We start from the raw sequence: 18,593 nt of genomic DNA on the forward strand, positions 1-18,593 counted from the left end.
CTGCCACACATGAGCCAAGTCATGTGCACCATAATAAATGAATACCTGTAATTAAAAGGAAAATCTTTTTCATAATGCTGTTGCATAGGGAAGTGGGTGGGAAGGTATAATAGGCCCATCGAGCTAAGAAAAGATCTTGTGGTAGAGTATAGTGAAGGCTGAGTTAAAGAAAGCTCTTGTTCATGTTGGCAGCCTCTTGCCTGGAGTATACATCCCAGGTCTTCACGCCATGCTACCAGCGAAAGCTAAATGCTCAGAGAGTCTGTGTCAAGGAAATGACATTCCTCTCAGTCAGTTACTCAATCTGATTCCCAGACTGACTTAAGAAAACAGCAGAGTCCTCATTCTTAGCCTTCCTCAGCAGAACTTGTTGGCATTTGAGCAATAGGAATGGTCAGCAGATCTGACACCATACATATGGTCTCAGCAACCAGGAACTCACACACTTTTTCAAAATTTTCACATAAGAAAAAAAATATTGGTTTCTCCCTGTGCCTGGAGCAGACACTGGGTCACATCCCTCTGTACCAGATCCCACTGGAAAAAAAAATCCAGGCTCAAGGAGTTATGACACACAGGCTTACAGGAGAGTCAAGCCATTTTAGTGACAGCAGATTGTGAGAGACAAGGACAAGAACATAAGCAATAGAAATTAAGGCCATTTGACATTATCAAAACCCAGTTCCCCCAATCACAGGAAGCCCTGGATACCTCAACACACTGGAATGGCAAGATTTTGATTTAAAATCACAACTCATGATGATTTTATAGGACTTTAAGAAGGACATAAATAACTCCCTTAAAGAAATACAGGACAACATAGGTAAACAGGAAGGATCCCTTAAAAAGGAAACACAAAAATACCTTAAAGAATTGTGGCTGCTACTAATTTGAACAAAAATTTGAGCATTGATTCTGAACTCGATTTTAAGTGCTTTTCTGAAATGGAATGCAGACACCAGCTCTAATTAAACACATGTTCTATACAGTGTGATTAATTGTGGATGAGAGACTAGTTTTCCCATAAGGAATGAGACAGAAACCATGAGAGTCAAAACCTTCATCAGGTAGCCAGATCCTTTGAGACTTTTTAAGCTTTTGCCAGGAAGTAAAAAAGATGACGGTGTTTTTATTTCAAATCTACTTTCCACTTAAGTTTGTAGTGCTGACTGAAGGTCTGTTTATATAAGCTGAAAGCAACAACTTCCAAATTCATAGTGTAGACATAATTCCAAAAATACGGTCGAGATTGTTGACCATGGGAGTGTAGCCTTCCTACATCAGATGACCTGGCTCGAGTGGATTCATTCCTCAGAGCACATCGCAGCACTTTTACTTTTCAATCTCTCTTTGGTAAAAAAAATCACAAACATCATAATTTCATTTAAAAGGCCATTGAGGAAGGCATAAGTGTACTATCTACAAACTGTCTCTCATTGGGGGTGAACTGTCAGTCACTCAGCCTTTGCAGGTCTGATCCCTGCAAACTTTCTAGAGAGATTTATTGACAACAAAGGGGCTGTATAGACCACAGTCGTTATTGAATGGGTTATCCTAGGATATGACACAAACCCCATGTCCCTATACATCTGGAGGAAAGTGCCCATAGGACTCTGCCATGTGCAAGGCTGAGGTGGGTGGGAAACAGAAGGTTGGTCCCCAGCTCATTTCTTCAGCTGTCAAGGCAACCTGCAGCCAGTGAAGCCTTGAAGTGAAGAGAACTGAGTGAGAGTTGGTGAGAAGGCACAAGTCGTCCCACCCTGCTGGTTCAGGTACGTCTGATTGGCACCACCTTGTACAGCACACTGCATCCTTTTCTTGTTGGCTCATGTTCTGATTTTGATTTATTCCAGGCTAGAATAATTTTGAGGTATTGCTTTTAAAACATGTGCATTGTGAAAGTGAGTGTAGTCAAGTTACCCAGGTTCTGCAGAATGTAACCATGTCACAGTTTTAAGGACTAGGGCTGGGTCTCAGTGTTCTGGCATGGGAGCACAGGTGTGGTAGTCTAGCAAAATCTCCCCCTGAAGGTGCAAGACCTGGCAGATTCACAGGGTTCCTTCTTGGGGTATGGAAATACATCTTTCTTGTTTTGACTTCAGTTTTTCAAACTAAGATTATTCCACAATTAGAGTCCATCATACTCCTGATATCCACAAGATTCTATTGCATTTCTAATATACAAAAAGTATTTGTATAATATAATTTGTATAATATAATTGTACATTTAATTCTACTGTTGACTCATTTTCCTTTAACTTTTCATGGGAGAAAATTATTTCCATGTCCCTAGTTGCACCAATTGTTCAGGTCCTGGGTATGTTGATGAGTTACTTTTAAGGGTTAAACCTTTCTATGGTGGAATGACTGACACATCTGTGTTCAAATTCATACTAAACATGCTGATGAGTGGTGCACACCTGTGCGCCCCTTGATGCTGTGAGAAAAGGCAGCGACGCAGTGGGGACATCTCCAAGCTGCTGCTCATTCGGTTGATAGTGGACCTCTTGCTGAGTCTGTGATGGTCAGGAAAAATGCTGAATTACCTCATCTTCTCTGAAGGTCAGGGATTGATTAGCAGTGAACGTCAAATGGACAGAACCATGTGTGGAAGAATTCATGCTGCTGGCCTTAGCTGTGATCTCACAGGCAGATAGAACTGGATCACCACCCTAGAGCTGTGGGGCCTGGCCATTGAAATGTGCTTAGCATGACATTTAATGTGGTGTGAGAAGCTGCTTCACAGTTTTTTTAAAATTAATTTTCATTATAATTTAATTACCATTGAGGTAGAATGTGTTGACTTGCTACATGGCAAATGTCAAGTTGTTAATTTATTCTATGTTCTATTCAAGTTATCTATGCAGGACTAGGATTTAATTTAGCTAGAAGAGTGTTTATCTATCCTGCAGCAACGTATGTTTGATCCAGTATTGCATAAAATGTGTGTGATGATGCACACTCATACTCCTAACATGTGGGGCAAAGGCAGGAGGATAACAAGATTGTGATTTTATGCTTGGTTACAGAACCAACACGACCTACACATAACTGTGTCAAAACATTATATAAACCCTTTTCAAGAACTTCCTCTGGTTTAAAAAAACGTGATTGTGACATGAATCCCTTAGAAGGAGGCCAGAGTGTTGGTATTTATGAAGACCTAGTTCAGAAGAGCTTGCAGACATCCAGGGAAATGGCCAGGAGAAATGAAGGGGATAGAGCAGAAGATTCCATGATTTTGTACATTCATTCGTCATGCAACCTTTGAAGCAGAAAAGTCTTACATTAGAATGTGTAGCTATGATCCATTTTGCCACTTTAGAAAAAATAAGAATATCTAAAAGAACTGTTTTTTTTAATTATGAAAGTCTAAAACAAGGATAGAAGAGAGTGCCCTACAGCTAACCAAGGAATGTATCCTCAAGGACAGTCCTCACCAGGTGATGCCCTTCTCAGATTTATTCTGCTTTGATGGTTCCTTCTAAGCCATGGAGACAGGAAACCACAGCTGTGGGACAGACTTCACCTTGTTTGGTCTTTTCCAGTATGGACACATGGACACCTTCCTCTTCACAGTCATTGCCCTCCTGTTTGCAGTGGCTCTCATAGGAAACATCACACTGGTCCACCTCATCAGACTGGACCGAACACTCCACACCCCCATGTACTTTCTCCTCAGCCAGGTCTCCATCATCGACATGATGTACATTTCCACCACTGTGCCCAAGATGGCAATTAACTTCCTGTCAGACACCAAGACCATTTCCTTTCTAGGATGTCTGATCCAAGTCTTTACGTTTTTGACTCTTGCTGGCTGTGAAGCCCTCCTGCTGGGTTTCATGTCCTATGACAGGTATATAGCCATCTGCCAGCCCTTGCGCTATTCTGTGCTCATGAGCAGGAAGATCTGCTGCTCCATGGTCGCTGGTGCCTGGAGTAGCAGCTCCATCAATGCTTTAGTGCACACAGTGTATGTATTTCAGCTTCCATTCTGTGGATCTAGGATTGTTAACCACTTTTTCTGTGATATTCCATCTCTTCTGTCACTGGTGTGTGAAGACACATCCCAATATGAGCATTTGATTGTCATGAGTGTCCTTGTCCTTGTGCTGATACCCTTCCTGGCCATCCTAGCTTCCTATGCTCGGGTGCTGGTTGTTGTATTCCAGATTGGTTCAGGGAAGGGACAGAGTAGAGCAGTGTCCACCTGCTCCTCTCACCTGACTGTGGCCAGCCTGTTCTATGTCACTACTTTCTCCACCTACACCCAGCCACACTCCTTGCATTCTCCTGGGAGGGACAAAGTGGTGGCTGTGCTCTACTCTATCATCACCCCTGTTCTGAACCCGTTCATCTACAGCCTGAGGAACAAGGATGTCATGGGAGCCCTGAGGAGACAAATGGGATGACAAATGTTGAAATGAGACTTTGGATCACCCTGTGAACTGATGCAAAGGCTGGTCTTGACACTCTCTCAGATGATTTCAGGATTGATAGTCTGATGGAAGCTCATTAGCTTGTCTCACTGACTGAACATGAGCATGAACCTTTGCCCACAGAGTGCCACACTGAGCTGATGGGTGTAATGTTAATGTTGGCTCCTCGGGAGATGGAAGGTCTTTGTCCCTGGACCTGGCATCTCTGGCTGCCTGTCATGATGGCTTGGCATTCCACAGAGCCTTCTGCCTTGATACGAGGCTCCATGCTTCTCTGACTGTGGAAGTCAGCACAGGTGCTTGGTCTGCACTTGCCTCCCTCTTGCTCTGGAAGCTCTTTTGACTGTTTATAAGTACAGCTGTATCTGTGTATATATTTTACATTAATCTGACTATTTCATTGGTTTTCTTTTATAGGCACAACAGTTATATGAGAATGTTGGTCTGTTTTTATAATGTGATGTAGTTTAATGACAATTTTGAACTAGGGAGGGAGCCAATTTAATGCTTGCTTTGATGCTTGTGTGACTATTGTCACCTCAATAAGATTTCCAAGTTCTTGAAGGGGTTTTCAATCCCATAGGAAGAACAACAATATCAACCAACCAGGCCCCTCATAGCTTCCAGGGACTAAAACACCATCTAAAAAGTATACATGGAGGAACCAATGGCTCCACTCACATATACACCACAGGATGACATTATCTGGTATCAATATGAGCAGAGACCATTGTTCTGCGAAGGCACAATTTCCCGGGGTGTGGTAATGGCAGGGCTGTAAGGTGGGAGTGTGTGGTTTGGAGGGGAGCTCCCTCATAGATGCAGTGGGAGGAGAATGTGAAAAGGTTTTTCTGGAGGGGAAACTGGGAAAGGGGATAACATTTAAAATTTAATACATAAAATATCCAATAAAATGATTTCCAAGCTCTTCTAAGCTGTTTACAGATGTCTTGCTGACTCCCTTTTTTAATACCTTTCTGAAAAATTCACTAATGACTTCATTAAAACATAATCAGTGGATCTGTCTGTCAGTATGCACCCTTTCTCAAAAACACCTTTATGTTGATCTCCCTTGTTTCAATTTATGTTGATCACCCATGCTAACTTTTGTGATAAGGACATTTAGAGAAACAGACCTGGAATTGTTTTGCTTTAGAAATCCAAAGACAATGTCTGTGTTTTGTTCATGGCTAATATACAATAAATTCTGAGAGCAATAATGTTTTTTCAATAAACATTCTGAATATCTTTTTTTTCTGAATATCTTTTTAAGATCAAGATTATATCTTTATGTGCATGTGTGCGTGAGTGTGTGTATGCATGTATGTATATATGTATGTATGTATGAATATAGAATTTTTTGTGGTTTTGGCTAGCCTGGAGCTCCCTATGTGTCCCAGGATGGCTTCAAACTCACTTAGGCTCACTTCCCTCTACCTACCAAGTGTCAGGATTAAAGTTGTATTCCAGAATGCACAGAATTTTTAAATACAGTTACTAGCTTTTGTTTTTGTTGTAATTTGGAATCACAGATGTTTTTGAGCCACCATGTGGATGCTGGTAATCAAACACAGGTCCCATGTGGGAGCATTCAGTGCTCTTAACTCTTAAGCCAGCTTTCTAGGGCCCCTGCATTCTCAAAATAATGAATCATTGTCATGTAGTCAAAGAACCAATGAATGAAAATTTCTAAGCACCTAAGTACTGGTGTAAGTAACATGATGAGTAATCCTCAGTATTAAAACATAAATGTTCTGAGGGCAAGAGTGGTGGCATGCCATTACTAGCACTGCTGCTCTTCCAGAGGACTTGAGTTCAAGCCCCAGCACCCTTGTAAGATAGCTCACACACCTGTCTGTAGCTCCAACTCCTGAGAATCGGAGGCCTCTGACCTCCTGGAACCCTTACATGCATATATCCAGATCCACACCCACACTTATACTTAAATAATAATAATAATAATAATAATAATAATAATAATAATAATAATAAGTGTTCTGGAATATTTTAGAGATGCCTTGTTGGTTATTTGTAATCTGTGCCGATAATTAGAGTGATAAATTTAGCAACACATAGAAACACCTGTTCTGGCACTAATAAAAATGAGTTTCATCTGTTGCCTGACTGTGGCATTCCATTTCCCTAGCTGGGCTGCCTTGCCCTGCCTCAGTGGTAAAGGAAACACCTAGTCCTGCATAGAGTTTGTACACCAGGATGACAAGCAGGGAACCCTCACATTCTCTGGAGAGAAGAAGGAAATGTTGAAGGGATTTTTGAGGTGGAACAAAAAGGGGGGAATAGTCTGGATGTAAAAATGAATAAATAAATGGAAAAAGAATGTATTTCACCTGTTGTGTGTGCACACAATAGTGTATATAACTTATTATATATTTTATATACTAGATATGAATACATATACATCTGTAACAATAATAACAAAAGGAGGCTATTAAATGGAATGTGAGAAATGTGGATGCAGTTTGGGGGAGTAAAGGGAAATACAGTAAAATTTTATAGCGAAAGGGAACTGAGCCACAGATACCCTACAGAGGAGAAAAATCATGCTTGCAAAAGGCATGGGTTATTTAATAGAAATCTAAGTGTCAGGCATAGGATTCCTCCCTCAAACTGTCTCAGTTTTATAATTCTTTGAGAAAACACCATGTCTGTCACTAGAGAGAAGGCTCAGTGGTTAACAGCACTATCCATTCTTCCAAAGGATCTGGGTTCAATATCCAGCATCAAACCAAAGCTCACAGTCGCCTGTAACTTTACTTGAAAGATATTTGCACACTCACACCAACACAGATAAAATAAAAGTAAAAAAAAAATAACAATTGCATCCTCCACAAATGGCTTGCTTTTGCTGTTTTAGTTTTTTCCGTTAATGTAATCCATAAACTTACTCTAAATTGAAAGACTGAGGTTGCTAAGTGTTTTCAATACTCTTACCTCATGTGCCCCCCATTTCTGTGATTTGAGGATGATCTGTCCTTACAGACCCTGTATTTGAATCCTCAGTCCCCAATGGCAATGGTGTTTGGGAAGATTTTGAACCTTCATGGTATGGAACCATAGTGATGTGGGTCACTAGGGTGGGTCTTGAGGTTGTGGACCCTGGACCGACTTCCTGTCCTGTGGTCTGCTTACGGAGTGCAGTTAGTATGTGATGAACCAGTCTCCCTCTTCAATCCACCATGTCTAATGCCACCTCTTCACAATCTTTCTGGCCATATTCCTCTGGAACTGCAAACCAATGTAGTTTCTCAAGGTGCTTTCTTTGAGGTAGTTTATCACAGCACCAAAAAAGGGCCTAGTCCAGAAATTGGTACCAACTAGTAAATCCATTGCTGGGAAAAACCTGACCATGCTGTTGTAAAATGAATGTGTTTCATATCATTACAGAAGTGACTTATGGCTAGAATAGAGAATTTAGTCCTTTAGGATAGAAACTCTCCAGTGTGTTCGAGCAAAACTTAGTGCACCACTTCTTAGAAGCTCAGAGTAAGGAACATTGAGAGAAATGTGGGCAGTGGACACCTAGCTTATGACATGTCAGAGGAAAACAACTTGGAAGTAGATAGAACCCAGCCATTCACGTGGTGTTTGGACCGAGAACCTTGCTTCATTATACCCATGTCCTGAGATCTTGAGTGATGTCAGATGTAAGGATAGTGGACTAATTGGCTTGGGAGAGGATAGGTGTGAGAGCAAGTCTAAAGTTCAGACAGTGTATACACAGGGAAGCAGCTGTAGTTGTTGAAGAGGTTAGTGCCATGAAACTTAGTGCTTGGTACTGTGACAATGGAGAAAGCAACTTGATGTCAAAACCCTACCTACCCATCAAAGGCTCCAATGTGTAAACATGCAAGTTTACAGGAAACAAGAAAGGCTGGACTGAGTCTTTGCTCCTTGACTGCAACCACCTAGGAGATGCTTCCCCAGGGTCAGAACTGATCCATCTCTGGTCAGGTGGGAGACCCAGTGGGCAGGCTCCTTGCCAAGCTGGCATCAGACTTTGGCAGAATTATCCACTCTATCTGAAGGCCTGAAAGATGAAGGACTGGGGGTGGGGCATGGAGAGCAGCTGAGGTCAGGCAGTGTGAGGTGGGGTCCAAGTCCATGCAGGAAGCTGTGAAGGTGAAGCCTAGCTTGTAGTGGAGACCCCAGGATGTTGGGGATACAGGACTGTGGGACATCTGCTAAGGAAAACTGTGCACGTGGTGAGGAGCAGCCCAAGGCAGAGTCTATGTGTGCTACAGGCAGCCAAGCTGGAGCAGTGGGGCTGCCTATGACCTTGGAACATGGAGGATTTCAAGTCTTAGATGCCAGACATGGACTGGCAGAAAACTACAGGTTCTGGACCTTGCTGTGGCTTGATATCTCCTTACTATGCTTTCATTCCTGTCCTTTAGATGGAGAATATATATTATATTTCTTTGTATATTGAAGATTTTAAAAAAATATTTATTCATTCACTTTACATCCCAATCAAAGTTATACCCTCAATTCCCCTTCTCACACAGTCCCTTCTCCCCATTACTTCTCCAGCTCTCCTCTGAGAAAGGGGCACATGCCCTGGGTATCCATCTACCCTAATATACCATGTTACTCACAGAATGGGCACATCCTCTCCTAATGGGGTCAGACAAGAAAGCTCAGGCAGGCAACATAGTTAGATACAACACCCTATCCAGTTCTTAGGGGACCTACATGAAGACCAAGGGGCATTTTTCTACATTTGTTGGGAGTCTAGGTCCAGCCCATAGATGCTCTTGCTTGTTCGTTCAGTCTTTGGGAGTCTCCAAGTGTCCAGGTTTGTTGACTCTTTTGTTCTTATTACATATTTCCTTTGCGCCTCCGGGTTCATATATCTTTCCTCCAACACTTCCACAAGATTTACTGGGCTTTTAATATTTTACTGTGGATGTCTTCATCTGTTTCAATAAGCTGCTAGGTAGAGCCTCCCAGAGGGTTGTTGTACTTGGCTCCTGCCTGCAAGCATAACAGAGTATGATTAATATTCTCACAGACTGGTTCTTATTCATGGAATGTGTCCCAGTTGGACCAATTATTGGTAGACAATTCCCTCAGTCTCTACTCCATCTTTGTCCCTGCACCTCCTTTAGGCAGGATACATTTTGGATCGAAGGTTTTGTGGGTGAGACTGTATCCTGAACATCCCTCCACTGAGAGTCCTGCCTGACTACAGGAGATGCTACTTCAGGCACCATAGTCAACAATGCTAGCGCTCTCCACTAGAGTCACCCTCATAGATTCCCTATAGCATACCCCGACCCTGGTCTCTGGCAAATCCTAGACATTGTTCTGCCGCCCTCAGCTGACTATTGCCATTTACTCTCCTGGCCCTCCCTCCACACACCTGATGCCTCCTTATTGCTATCCCCTTCTTTCTCACCAAGATCTATACTTGGATCCACCTCCAATGACTATCTCATTTCCACTTCTGTGTGAGATTATAACATCCGTTGTTGGGCCTTCCTTGTTATTTAGGTTCTTTAGCTTTGTGGACTATACCAAGGGTATCCTGCACTTTATGACTAATACCCACATGCAAGTCAATACACACCATGCATCTCCTTTTTGCTCTGGGTTACCTCACTCAGGATGATGTTTTCTAGTTCCATCCATTTGCCTGAAAATTTCATGACATTCTCATTTTTTTATAGCTAAGTAGCATTCCATTGTGTAAATGAACCATATTTTCTTTATTCATTATTCAATTGAGGGGCATCAAGGTTGTTTCCAGTTCTGGTTATTACCAATAATACTGCTATGAAAATGGTGGAGCAGGCGTCATTGTGGTATTTCAGAGAATCTTTTGGGCATATGCCCAGGAGTATTATACCTGGGTCATGAGGTAGAATTATTTCTACATTTTTGAGAAACCGCCTTCTTGATTTCCTCATTGGTTGCACAAGTTTGAGATATCACCAGAAATGACATGGTGTTTTGCTCCACATCCTTCTCAGCATGTGCTATCTCCTGAGGTTTTGATCTGAGCCATTAAGGACTTCTTGTCCATTAGAGAATCCTCTGTTGAGAATTATCTGTACCCCATTTTAATTGGGTTATTTGATTTGTTGGTTTGATTCTTGAATTGTTTATATATTGTTGATATTAGTCCTCAGTTAGATGTAGCGATGGTGAAGATCTTTCCCCATTCTGTAGGCTGCCATTTTGTCCTACTGATGGTGTCCTTTGCCTTGCAGAAGTATTTATGAGATCCCATTTGTTCATTGTTGGTCTCTGAGCCTGAACTATAAGTGTTTTGTTAAAAAAGTTGCATCTTGTAACAGTGAGTTCAAGGATATTCCACAATTTCTGTTCTATTAGATTTTGTGTATCTGGTTTTACTTTGAGGTCTTTGATTCACTTGGATGTGAGTTTTGCATGGGGTGATAAGTACATATCTATTTGCATCTTTCTACATACAGAAATCCAGTTAGATCAGCAACGTTTGTTGAAGATGCTTTCTTTTTCCCGTGATTGGGTTTTGGATCTTTTGTTTGTTGGTATGTGGGCTTATGTCTGGATCTTCAGTTCAAATCCAATTTGAATTCAATTAGAATCTATTCCAACAGAATGCAGATTCTTATTACTATTGCTCTATAGTACAGCCTGAAATCAGTTATGGTGATACTTTCAGATGTTCTTTTATTGTATAAGCTGTTTTTTAATATCTCCTTTTTTATTTTTTCATATAAAGTTGAGGATTGCTCTTTTAAAGTCTGTGAAGAATTGTCTTGGAGTATTGAGGGGAATTGCATTAAATATGTAGATTGCTTTTGATAAGATGGCCATATTTTACTGTTAACAAGACTAATACATGAGCATAGGAGACCTTCCCCCTTCTTGTATTTTCTTCAATTTCTTTCTTCAGAGAACTGAATTTCTTGTCATGCAAGTCTTTCAATTGCTTAGATATAGTTAGACTAGAACTTGCTCTGGCTAGAACTTCAAGTACCATATTGAACAGATAGTGAGAGAGTGAACAGCCTTGTCTTGTCTCTGATTATTATGAAAATTGCTTTAAAATTCCCTCTATATAATTCAATGTTGGTTATTGGCCTGTTATACATTGCCTTCATTGTGTTTATTATATATGTACATTGAATCCCTGATATCACTAAGGCTTGTGATAAAATGGTGTTGAGTTTGTCAAAGGCTTTTTCAGAATCTAATAAGATAGTCATGTGGGTTTTTGTCTTTCACTTTGTTTATATGGTGGATTTAGTTGATGGAATTTGATATACTGAACCATCCCTGCATCCCTGTGAAGAAGCCTACTTGATCATGGTGGATGTCACATTTAATGTGTTCTTGGATTTGGTTTGTGAGTATTTTGTTGAGTACTTTTGCATCAATGATTATAAGAGAAATTGGTCTGAAATTCTCTTTATTTGCCAAGTCTATGTGTAGTTTATGTACCACAGTGACTGTGGCCTCATAAACTGAGTTCAGTAAAGTTTCTTCTGTTTCTATTGTGGAATAGATTGAGAAGTGTTGGTATTAGCTCTTCTTTGAAAGTCTGGTAGTATTCTATGCTGGACCTGTGCATTTTTGTTGTTGTTGTGGAAATTTTAGTGGTTCCTTATATTTTCTTAGGGGTTATAGGACTATTTAGGTAGTTTGTCTGGTCTTTATTCAACATTGGTAAGTGGAATCTATCCAGAAAATCGTCATTTCACTTAGACTTTCTAATTTTGTTGAGAACATGTTTTTGAAGTAAGACCTAACGTTTTATTGGATACAGTAGTCTGGGATGACAGCTGTGGTATATGAGCCTGTGATACATCTTCCTGGGACCTTCTGGACTTTATAGAGTCTCTGCTGAGAAGTCAGCTGTAATTGTTATAGGTCTGTCTTTATATGTTACTTGACATTTTCCCCTTGCAACTTTTATTACTCTTTCTGCATTCTGATAATTTACTGTTTTTATTAGGTACAGAAAGATTTTCTTTTCTGGTCCAATCTATTTTGTGGTCTGTAACCTTCTTGAAGCATTCATGGACTGGATCTATGCCTCCCACACATATGTAATATATGGGGTGCTGGGTCTTCATGTGTGTCTCCTAATAAACAGAGAAGGGGTAGTCCCTGACTCTGTTGCCTGTCTGTGCATCCTATTTCCTTAATTGGGCTGTCTTATCTGAACTCAGTGGGAGAGGATGAGCCCAGTTTGTTAGTGATGGGATGCATCAGAGTGTATTGGTACTCAGCCGGTGCTCCCACTTCTCAGAGTAGGGGAGAAGGAATGGGGAGAGGAACTGTGTGAGGAGGGAAATGGGAGATCAGGGAGTGATTGGGATGTCAAGTGAATATACAAATTGTTAAGATATTCATTATATAAAGGAACACCATATATATTCTCTATTTAAGAACAGGAATGAAGACATAGAAGACAAAGATCAAGCCACAGCAAGATCTAAACCCTGTAGTTCCATGCCTGGCATCTAGGACTTGAAAGACTCTAAATTGCAAAGGCATAGGCAGCCCCACTGCTCCAGCTTGGCTGCCTGTAGCACACATAGACTCTGCCTTGGGCTGCTCCTCACCATGTGCACAGTTTTCCTTGGCAGATGTCCCACAGTCCTGTATCCCCAACATTCTGGGGTCTCCACTGCAATCTAGGCTTCACCTTCACAGCTTCATGCAGGGACTTGGACCCCACCACACACTGCCTCACGTCAGCTGCTCTCCATGCCCCACCCCCAGTCCTTCATCTTTCAGGCCTTCAGATAGAGTGGATAATTCTGCCAAAGTCTGATGCCAGCTTGGCAAGGAGCCTGCCCACTGGGTCTCCCACCTGACCAGAGATGCATCAGTTCTGACCCTGGGGAAGCATCTCCTAGGTGGTTGCTCTCAAGGAGCTAAGACTCAGTCCAGCCTTTCTTCTTTCATTTAAACTTCCATATTTACACATTGGAGCCTTTGATGGGTAGGGGGTTGACATCAAGATGCTTTCCCCATTGTCACAGTACCAAGCACCATGTTTCATGGCACTAACCTCTTCAATAGCTACAGCTGCTTCCTTGTGTGTACATTGTCTAAATTTTAAGCTCGCTCTCACATATATCCTCTGCCAATCCAATTAGTCCACTATCCTTAGCTCTGACATCATTCAAGTTCTCAGGACATGGGCATAATGAAGCCATATGCTTGGTCCAAATATCACATGAATGGCTGGGGTCTATCTACTTCTGGTTGAGGTTTTGTTCTAGTCTGAAATGTCATAATCTTGTTGTCCACGGACCACATTTCTATCAAATGTCTTTTTTTTCAGCTTCTAACAAATGTTGCACTAACTTCTGCTTCCAACACACTGGACCTTTTCTATCCTAAGGACTTAAATTCTTTACTCCAACCAGTAGTCACTCCCAGAGTCCCAAGAATCACATGATCAGTTTTTTTCACAGCAATGGCTCTTCCACTTGGTACCAATTTCTGTTCTAATTTCTTTTCCTGATACTGTGATAAGCTACTGTGATGAAAGCAGCTTGAGAAAGAGGAATACTGCCACAAAGATGTCAAGGACATGAGAGCAGGTAGGGACACCATGGTGATTCAGACAGGAAGCCAACTTGTCACATTGCAGCTAAACTCAGGAAGCAGAGCAGAGGGTAGGAGGAAAGGGTGAGGTCCAGAATCTCAAGGCCCACCCTAGTGACACACATCACTAAGGATCCGTATCATAAAGGTTCCAACTCTTTTCCCTCCCAAACCATTGCAACTGGGGACCAAGAATTCAAATGCAGGATCTATAGGGACAGATAACCCTCAGTCACAGCAATGGAGTACACATGAGGTCAGAGTACTGAAGATACTTAACAACCTCAGCCTTTTAATTTAGAGTGAGTTTATGGATTACATTAATGACAAGAAAATAGAACAGAAAAAGCATGCTGTTCACAGAGGATGTAATTCTTATTTTATAACTTTATTTTATTTGCATTGGTAGGAAGGAGTCAGATACCCTCAAAATAAAGTTTCAGGCAGTTGTGTGCTGTGATTTGGTGCTGGAAACTGAACCCAGATCCTGTGAAAGAAGAGATAATGCTCTGAGCTATCTCTCTAGTGACAGAGGGCTGTGTCACAGAAATAGAAAGTTAAGCAAATATGAGGGAGGTATCCTGTGCCTGACACTTAGATTTCTATTATATAGCCCATGTCTTTTGAGAGCACAATTTTCCTCCTCTGTAGGGTATCTCTAGCTATGTTCCCTTTCAGTTTAAAATTATACTACATATTTAAGTGAAATGCAGTAACAATATTTTGCTCTTCTATTTCTTCCCTCAAATTCTATCCACATTCACCAAGTTCAATTTGATAGCTTCCTTTTATTGATAATTGTTTTTACATACATTTACATATTCCTATATAGTATAGTATGATATATAGGTAAATTATGTACAAACATATATGCACATGAAAATTGTGCAGTACATTCTTTATTTCCATTAATTATTTATTCAATTTACATCTGATTGCTTCCCCTTCCTCTTTCCCACTCACAAAATTCTTACACTATCCCCTTTCCCCTTCTTCTCTGGGCAGATAGGGAACCCTTTGGCTATCCCCCCATCCTGGCCCATCAAGTCTGAGCAGGGCAGGGTGGATCCTCTTCTCACTGAGGCCAGACAAGTCAGCCCAGGTAGGGGAATGGGATCCCACACACTGACAACAGATTCAATTCATTTGCATTAGTGCCAAGAAGAGGTGTTTCTATTTGTCCTTAATATTATCACTGTAATAACTGACACCAATTACAAGGAATCTCTAAAATATTTCACATCATATATTATTGTTGTTAATAATAATAATAATAATAATAATAATAATAATAATAATATAATGTGTGGGTGTAGATGTGGATATATACATATAAGCACCCCTTGAGGCCAGAGGTCTCAGGTACCCTGGAGTTTGAGCCACAGACAGTTGTGAGCTACCTTACAAAAGTGCTGGAATTTGAACTCGATTGCTATGGATGAGCTGCCAGTGCTATTAACTGCAACATCATCACTCTATCCCCACAACATATGGATTTTAATACCGAGAATTACTTGTCATGTTACTTACACCAGTACATAGGTGAACACAAGTTTTTTTTAATTGGGACTTGGATTACACGACAAGTATTGAACTATTTTAAGCATGCAGGGTCTCTAGAAAGCTGGATCAACACTAAGAGCACTGACTGCCCCTCCAGAGGACCCAGGTTTGATTCCCAGCATCTTCATGGTGACTCACAATCATCTGTAAATTTAAATTAACAAAAACAATAGATTGTTTTTTAATCAGTGCATGCTGGCATAAAACTTTATTCCCAAAAGTAGTCCGAGGCTGTTCCGGTCCACATAGGTAGCTCCAGGATAGTCACTATATGTAAAAGAAATTCCCTTGAAATAACATTATTGCTGTTGGCCCTTATCGTATATTAGCCATGGACAAAATAGAGAAATTGTCTATGGATTTTGAAAGCAGAGTTATTCTGTGTCTATTCGTCTAAATGTCCTTATCATAAGCTAGTATGACTGCAGAAAATCAACATAAGATCATTCATGGAAAGACACAGAGTGCATACTGTCAGACAGATCCATTGATGATATTTATTGCAAAGCCATTAGAGAATATTTGGGAAGGTATTGATAAAGGCAGTCAGAATAATATCATTGAACAGCATAGGAGATCTTAGAAGTCTTACTCAGGTGGTAATAGTCACACAAGACCAAAGCAAGCATTAAATTATCTCCTTCCATATTTCTTCTAGAACTGTCCTTAAAACACATCACAGTATACTCTTATATAATGACTGTACCTGCAAATAAAACCAGAAAAATATTCCCAATTTATGTAAAATATGTGCAAACATACATCTATACTCATGAACTGCAGAAAGAGTGTCTAGAGAAAGAGATAGCAGGCACCTGTACTGACTCCCACAGTCTGAGAATCCACAGTTCCTTGCATCAGGACAGAAGGTTTTCTGGAAAGCCAATCCAGACACACAGGCAGCCAGAGATGCCAGGTCAAGAGACAAGGCCCTTCCATTTCCTTCAGAGACAACATTCAAGTAAAAGTCAGTGTATCACAGGGTTTGGGGGGCAAAGGTTCATGCTCTTGTTCAGTCAGTGAGATAACCTGATAAGTTTCCACCAGAATATCAATCCTGAAATCATCCCAGAAATTGTCAAGGCCAGCCTTTACATCAGTCCACAGGCCAACCCAGAGACCCACTTTCTGTGTCTATAAACATCATCCCATATGTCTCCTCAGGGCCCCCATGACCTCCTTGTTCCTCAGGCTGTAGATGAAAGGGTTCAAAACAGGGGTGATGATAGAGTAGAGCACAGCCACAACTTTGTCCCTCCCAGGAGAATGCATGGAGTGTGGCTGTGTGTAGGTGCAGAGAGCAGTGACATAGAACAGGCTGGCCACGGTCAGGTGGGAAGAGCAGGTGGACACTGCTCTACTCTGTCCTTTCCCTGAACCCATCTGGAATACAACAACCAACACCCGAGCATAGGAAGCTAGGATGGCCAGGAAGGGTAACAACAGAATGACAAGGCCACTCAGGAGGACTGTATGCTCATATTGGGACGTGTCTTCACACACCAGTGGCAGGAGAGATGGAACCTCACAGAAAAAGTGGTTAACAATCCTAGATCCACAGAATGGAAGTTGAAATACATACACTGTGTGCACTAAAGCATTAATGGAGCTGCTGCTCCAGGTACCAGCGACCAAAGAGCAGCAGATCTTTCTGCTCATGAGCACAGGGTAGTGCAAAGGCTGGCAAATGGCTATGTATCTGTCAGAGGACATGAAGCCGAACAGGAGGGCTTCAGACCCACCCAGGGTCACAAACACAAAGGTTTGGATGGCACATCCCAGAAAGAATATGGTCTTGGTGTCTGACAGGAAGTTAGCTGCCATCTTGGCCACAGTGGTGGAGATGTACATCATGTCAATGATGGAGAGCTGGCTGAGGAGGAAGTACATGGGGGTGTGGAGTGTTCGGTCCAGCCTGATGAGGTGGACCAGTGTGATGTTTCCTATGAGAGCCACTGCAAAGAGCAGGATGATAACTGTGAAGAGAAAGGTGTCCATGTGTCCATACTGGAAAAGGTCAACCAAGGTGAAGTCTGTCCCACAGCTGTGTTTTCCTGTCTCCATGGCTTAGAAGGAAACAGCAAAGCAGATACACTCTGGAAAGTGCATGGCCTGGTGAAAACCGTTCTTGAGGAGAAAATGACAGCTATTAAATTGGATAAATTTCCTGATTAGGGCACTCTCTGTTCTCCAATGTATATTAAGCTTTCATATATATGAAAAAGGGATATATACATACTTTTTTGTTATTTTTAATACTCTTAGTTTTGCTTTACCTGCTATTTCATGTGTATCAATGCAAGATTTTCTATTTCCATTCATGCCTGACACACTCTGCTTTGAAACACGATTTTGATTCTCTGTCCTTACCATTTGTACATGGATGAAGTCATCCATCTCTCTTTTGAATCAATGTTGTTTATAAGTTATAACTGAGGAAATAAATGTAGAAATTTTTGAGATCACAGAATGAAATTTAAATAGTCATAAAATAAGCAATTATGTAATTCTCAGCAAATTTTCTACACCTGCTGCAGATCCATTCTGGTGAGAGACTGGATTTGGGTTTCTTTCTTGACAGCATTCACTCACTCCGTTCTGTTATCCATGTGAACATAATATTGACAGCGAAGTCTTAGGAAATCAAAGCAGAGATGAGTCCAGGAAATGAATAAAATACTAAGATCATTGTACAATGTAAAAATTAAGAATATGCAATATGCCCTCATCAGGATTAAATAATGCAAGAGAACATCGTGTGAAATCATACTAGGCATTGTATTACATTATACACATATTACTCAGCTGTTGTCTAAAGCAAGTAGAGTACTTTAAATGAGAAGAGGAGTCGGCAACATTTTTCAAAGTCTCAAAATATTTCTTAAGATGGAGAATTAAGCAGAAATTAATAGTGCAAGGTAGGAAATGATTACCACGTTTCATGTAAAGACCTCAGTTAACCCACACCTCCCCACTATTCCTTAAGTCAATAAAATGCCAGACTGTCCACAGTTTCTG

The 18,593-nt window shown here is 41.1% G+C and overlaps 1 protein-coding gene and 1 pseudogene across 1 annotated transcript; one reads left to right on the forward strand and one right to left on the reverse strand.

Moving 5' to 3' along the window:
• The first annotated feature begins 3,491 nt into the window (after positions 1-3,491).
• Positions 3,492-4,412, forward strand: Or2ak6c (olfactory receptor family 2 subfamily AK member 6C). The gene is given in 1 exon segment (NM_001000015.1): positions 3,492-4,412. A coding segment is annotated over 1 exon segment (921 nt).
• Positions 16,719-17,639, reverse strand: Or2ak5g-ps1 (olfactory receptor family 2 subfamily AK member 5G, pseudogene 1; annotated as a pseudogene).

This window comes from Rattus norvegicus, chromosome 10, assembly GCF_021556685.1.
Source record: "Rattus norvegicus strain SHRSP/BbbUtx chromosome 10, alternate assembly SHRSP_T2T, whole genome shotgun sequence".
Classification (NCBI taxonomy): Eukaryota; Metazoa; Chordata; class Mammalia; order Rodentia; family Muridae; genus Rattus; species Rattus norvegicus.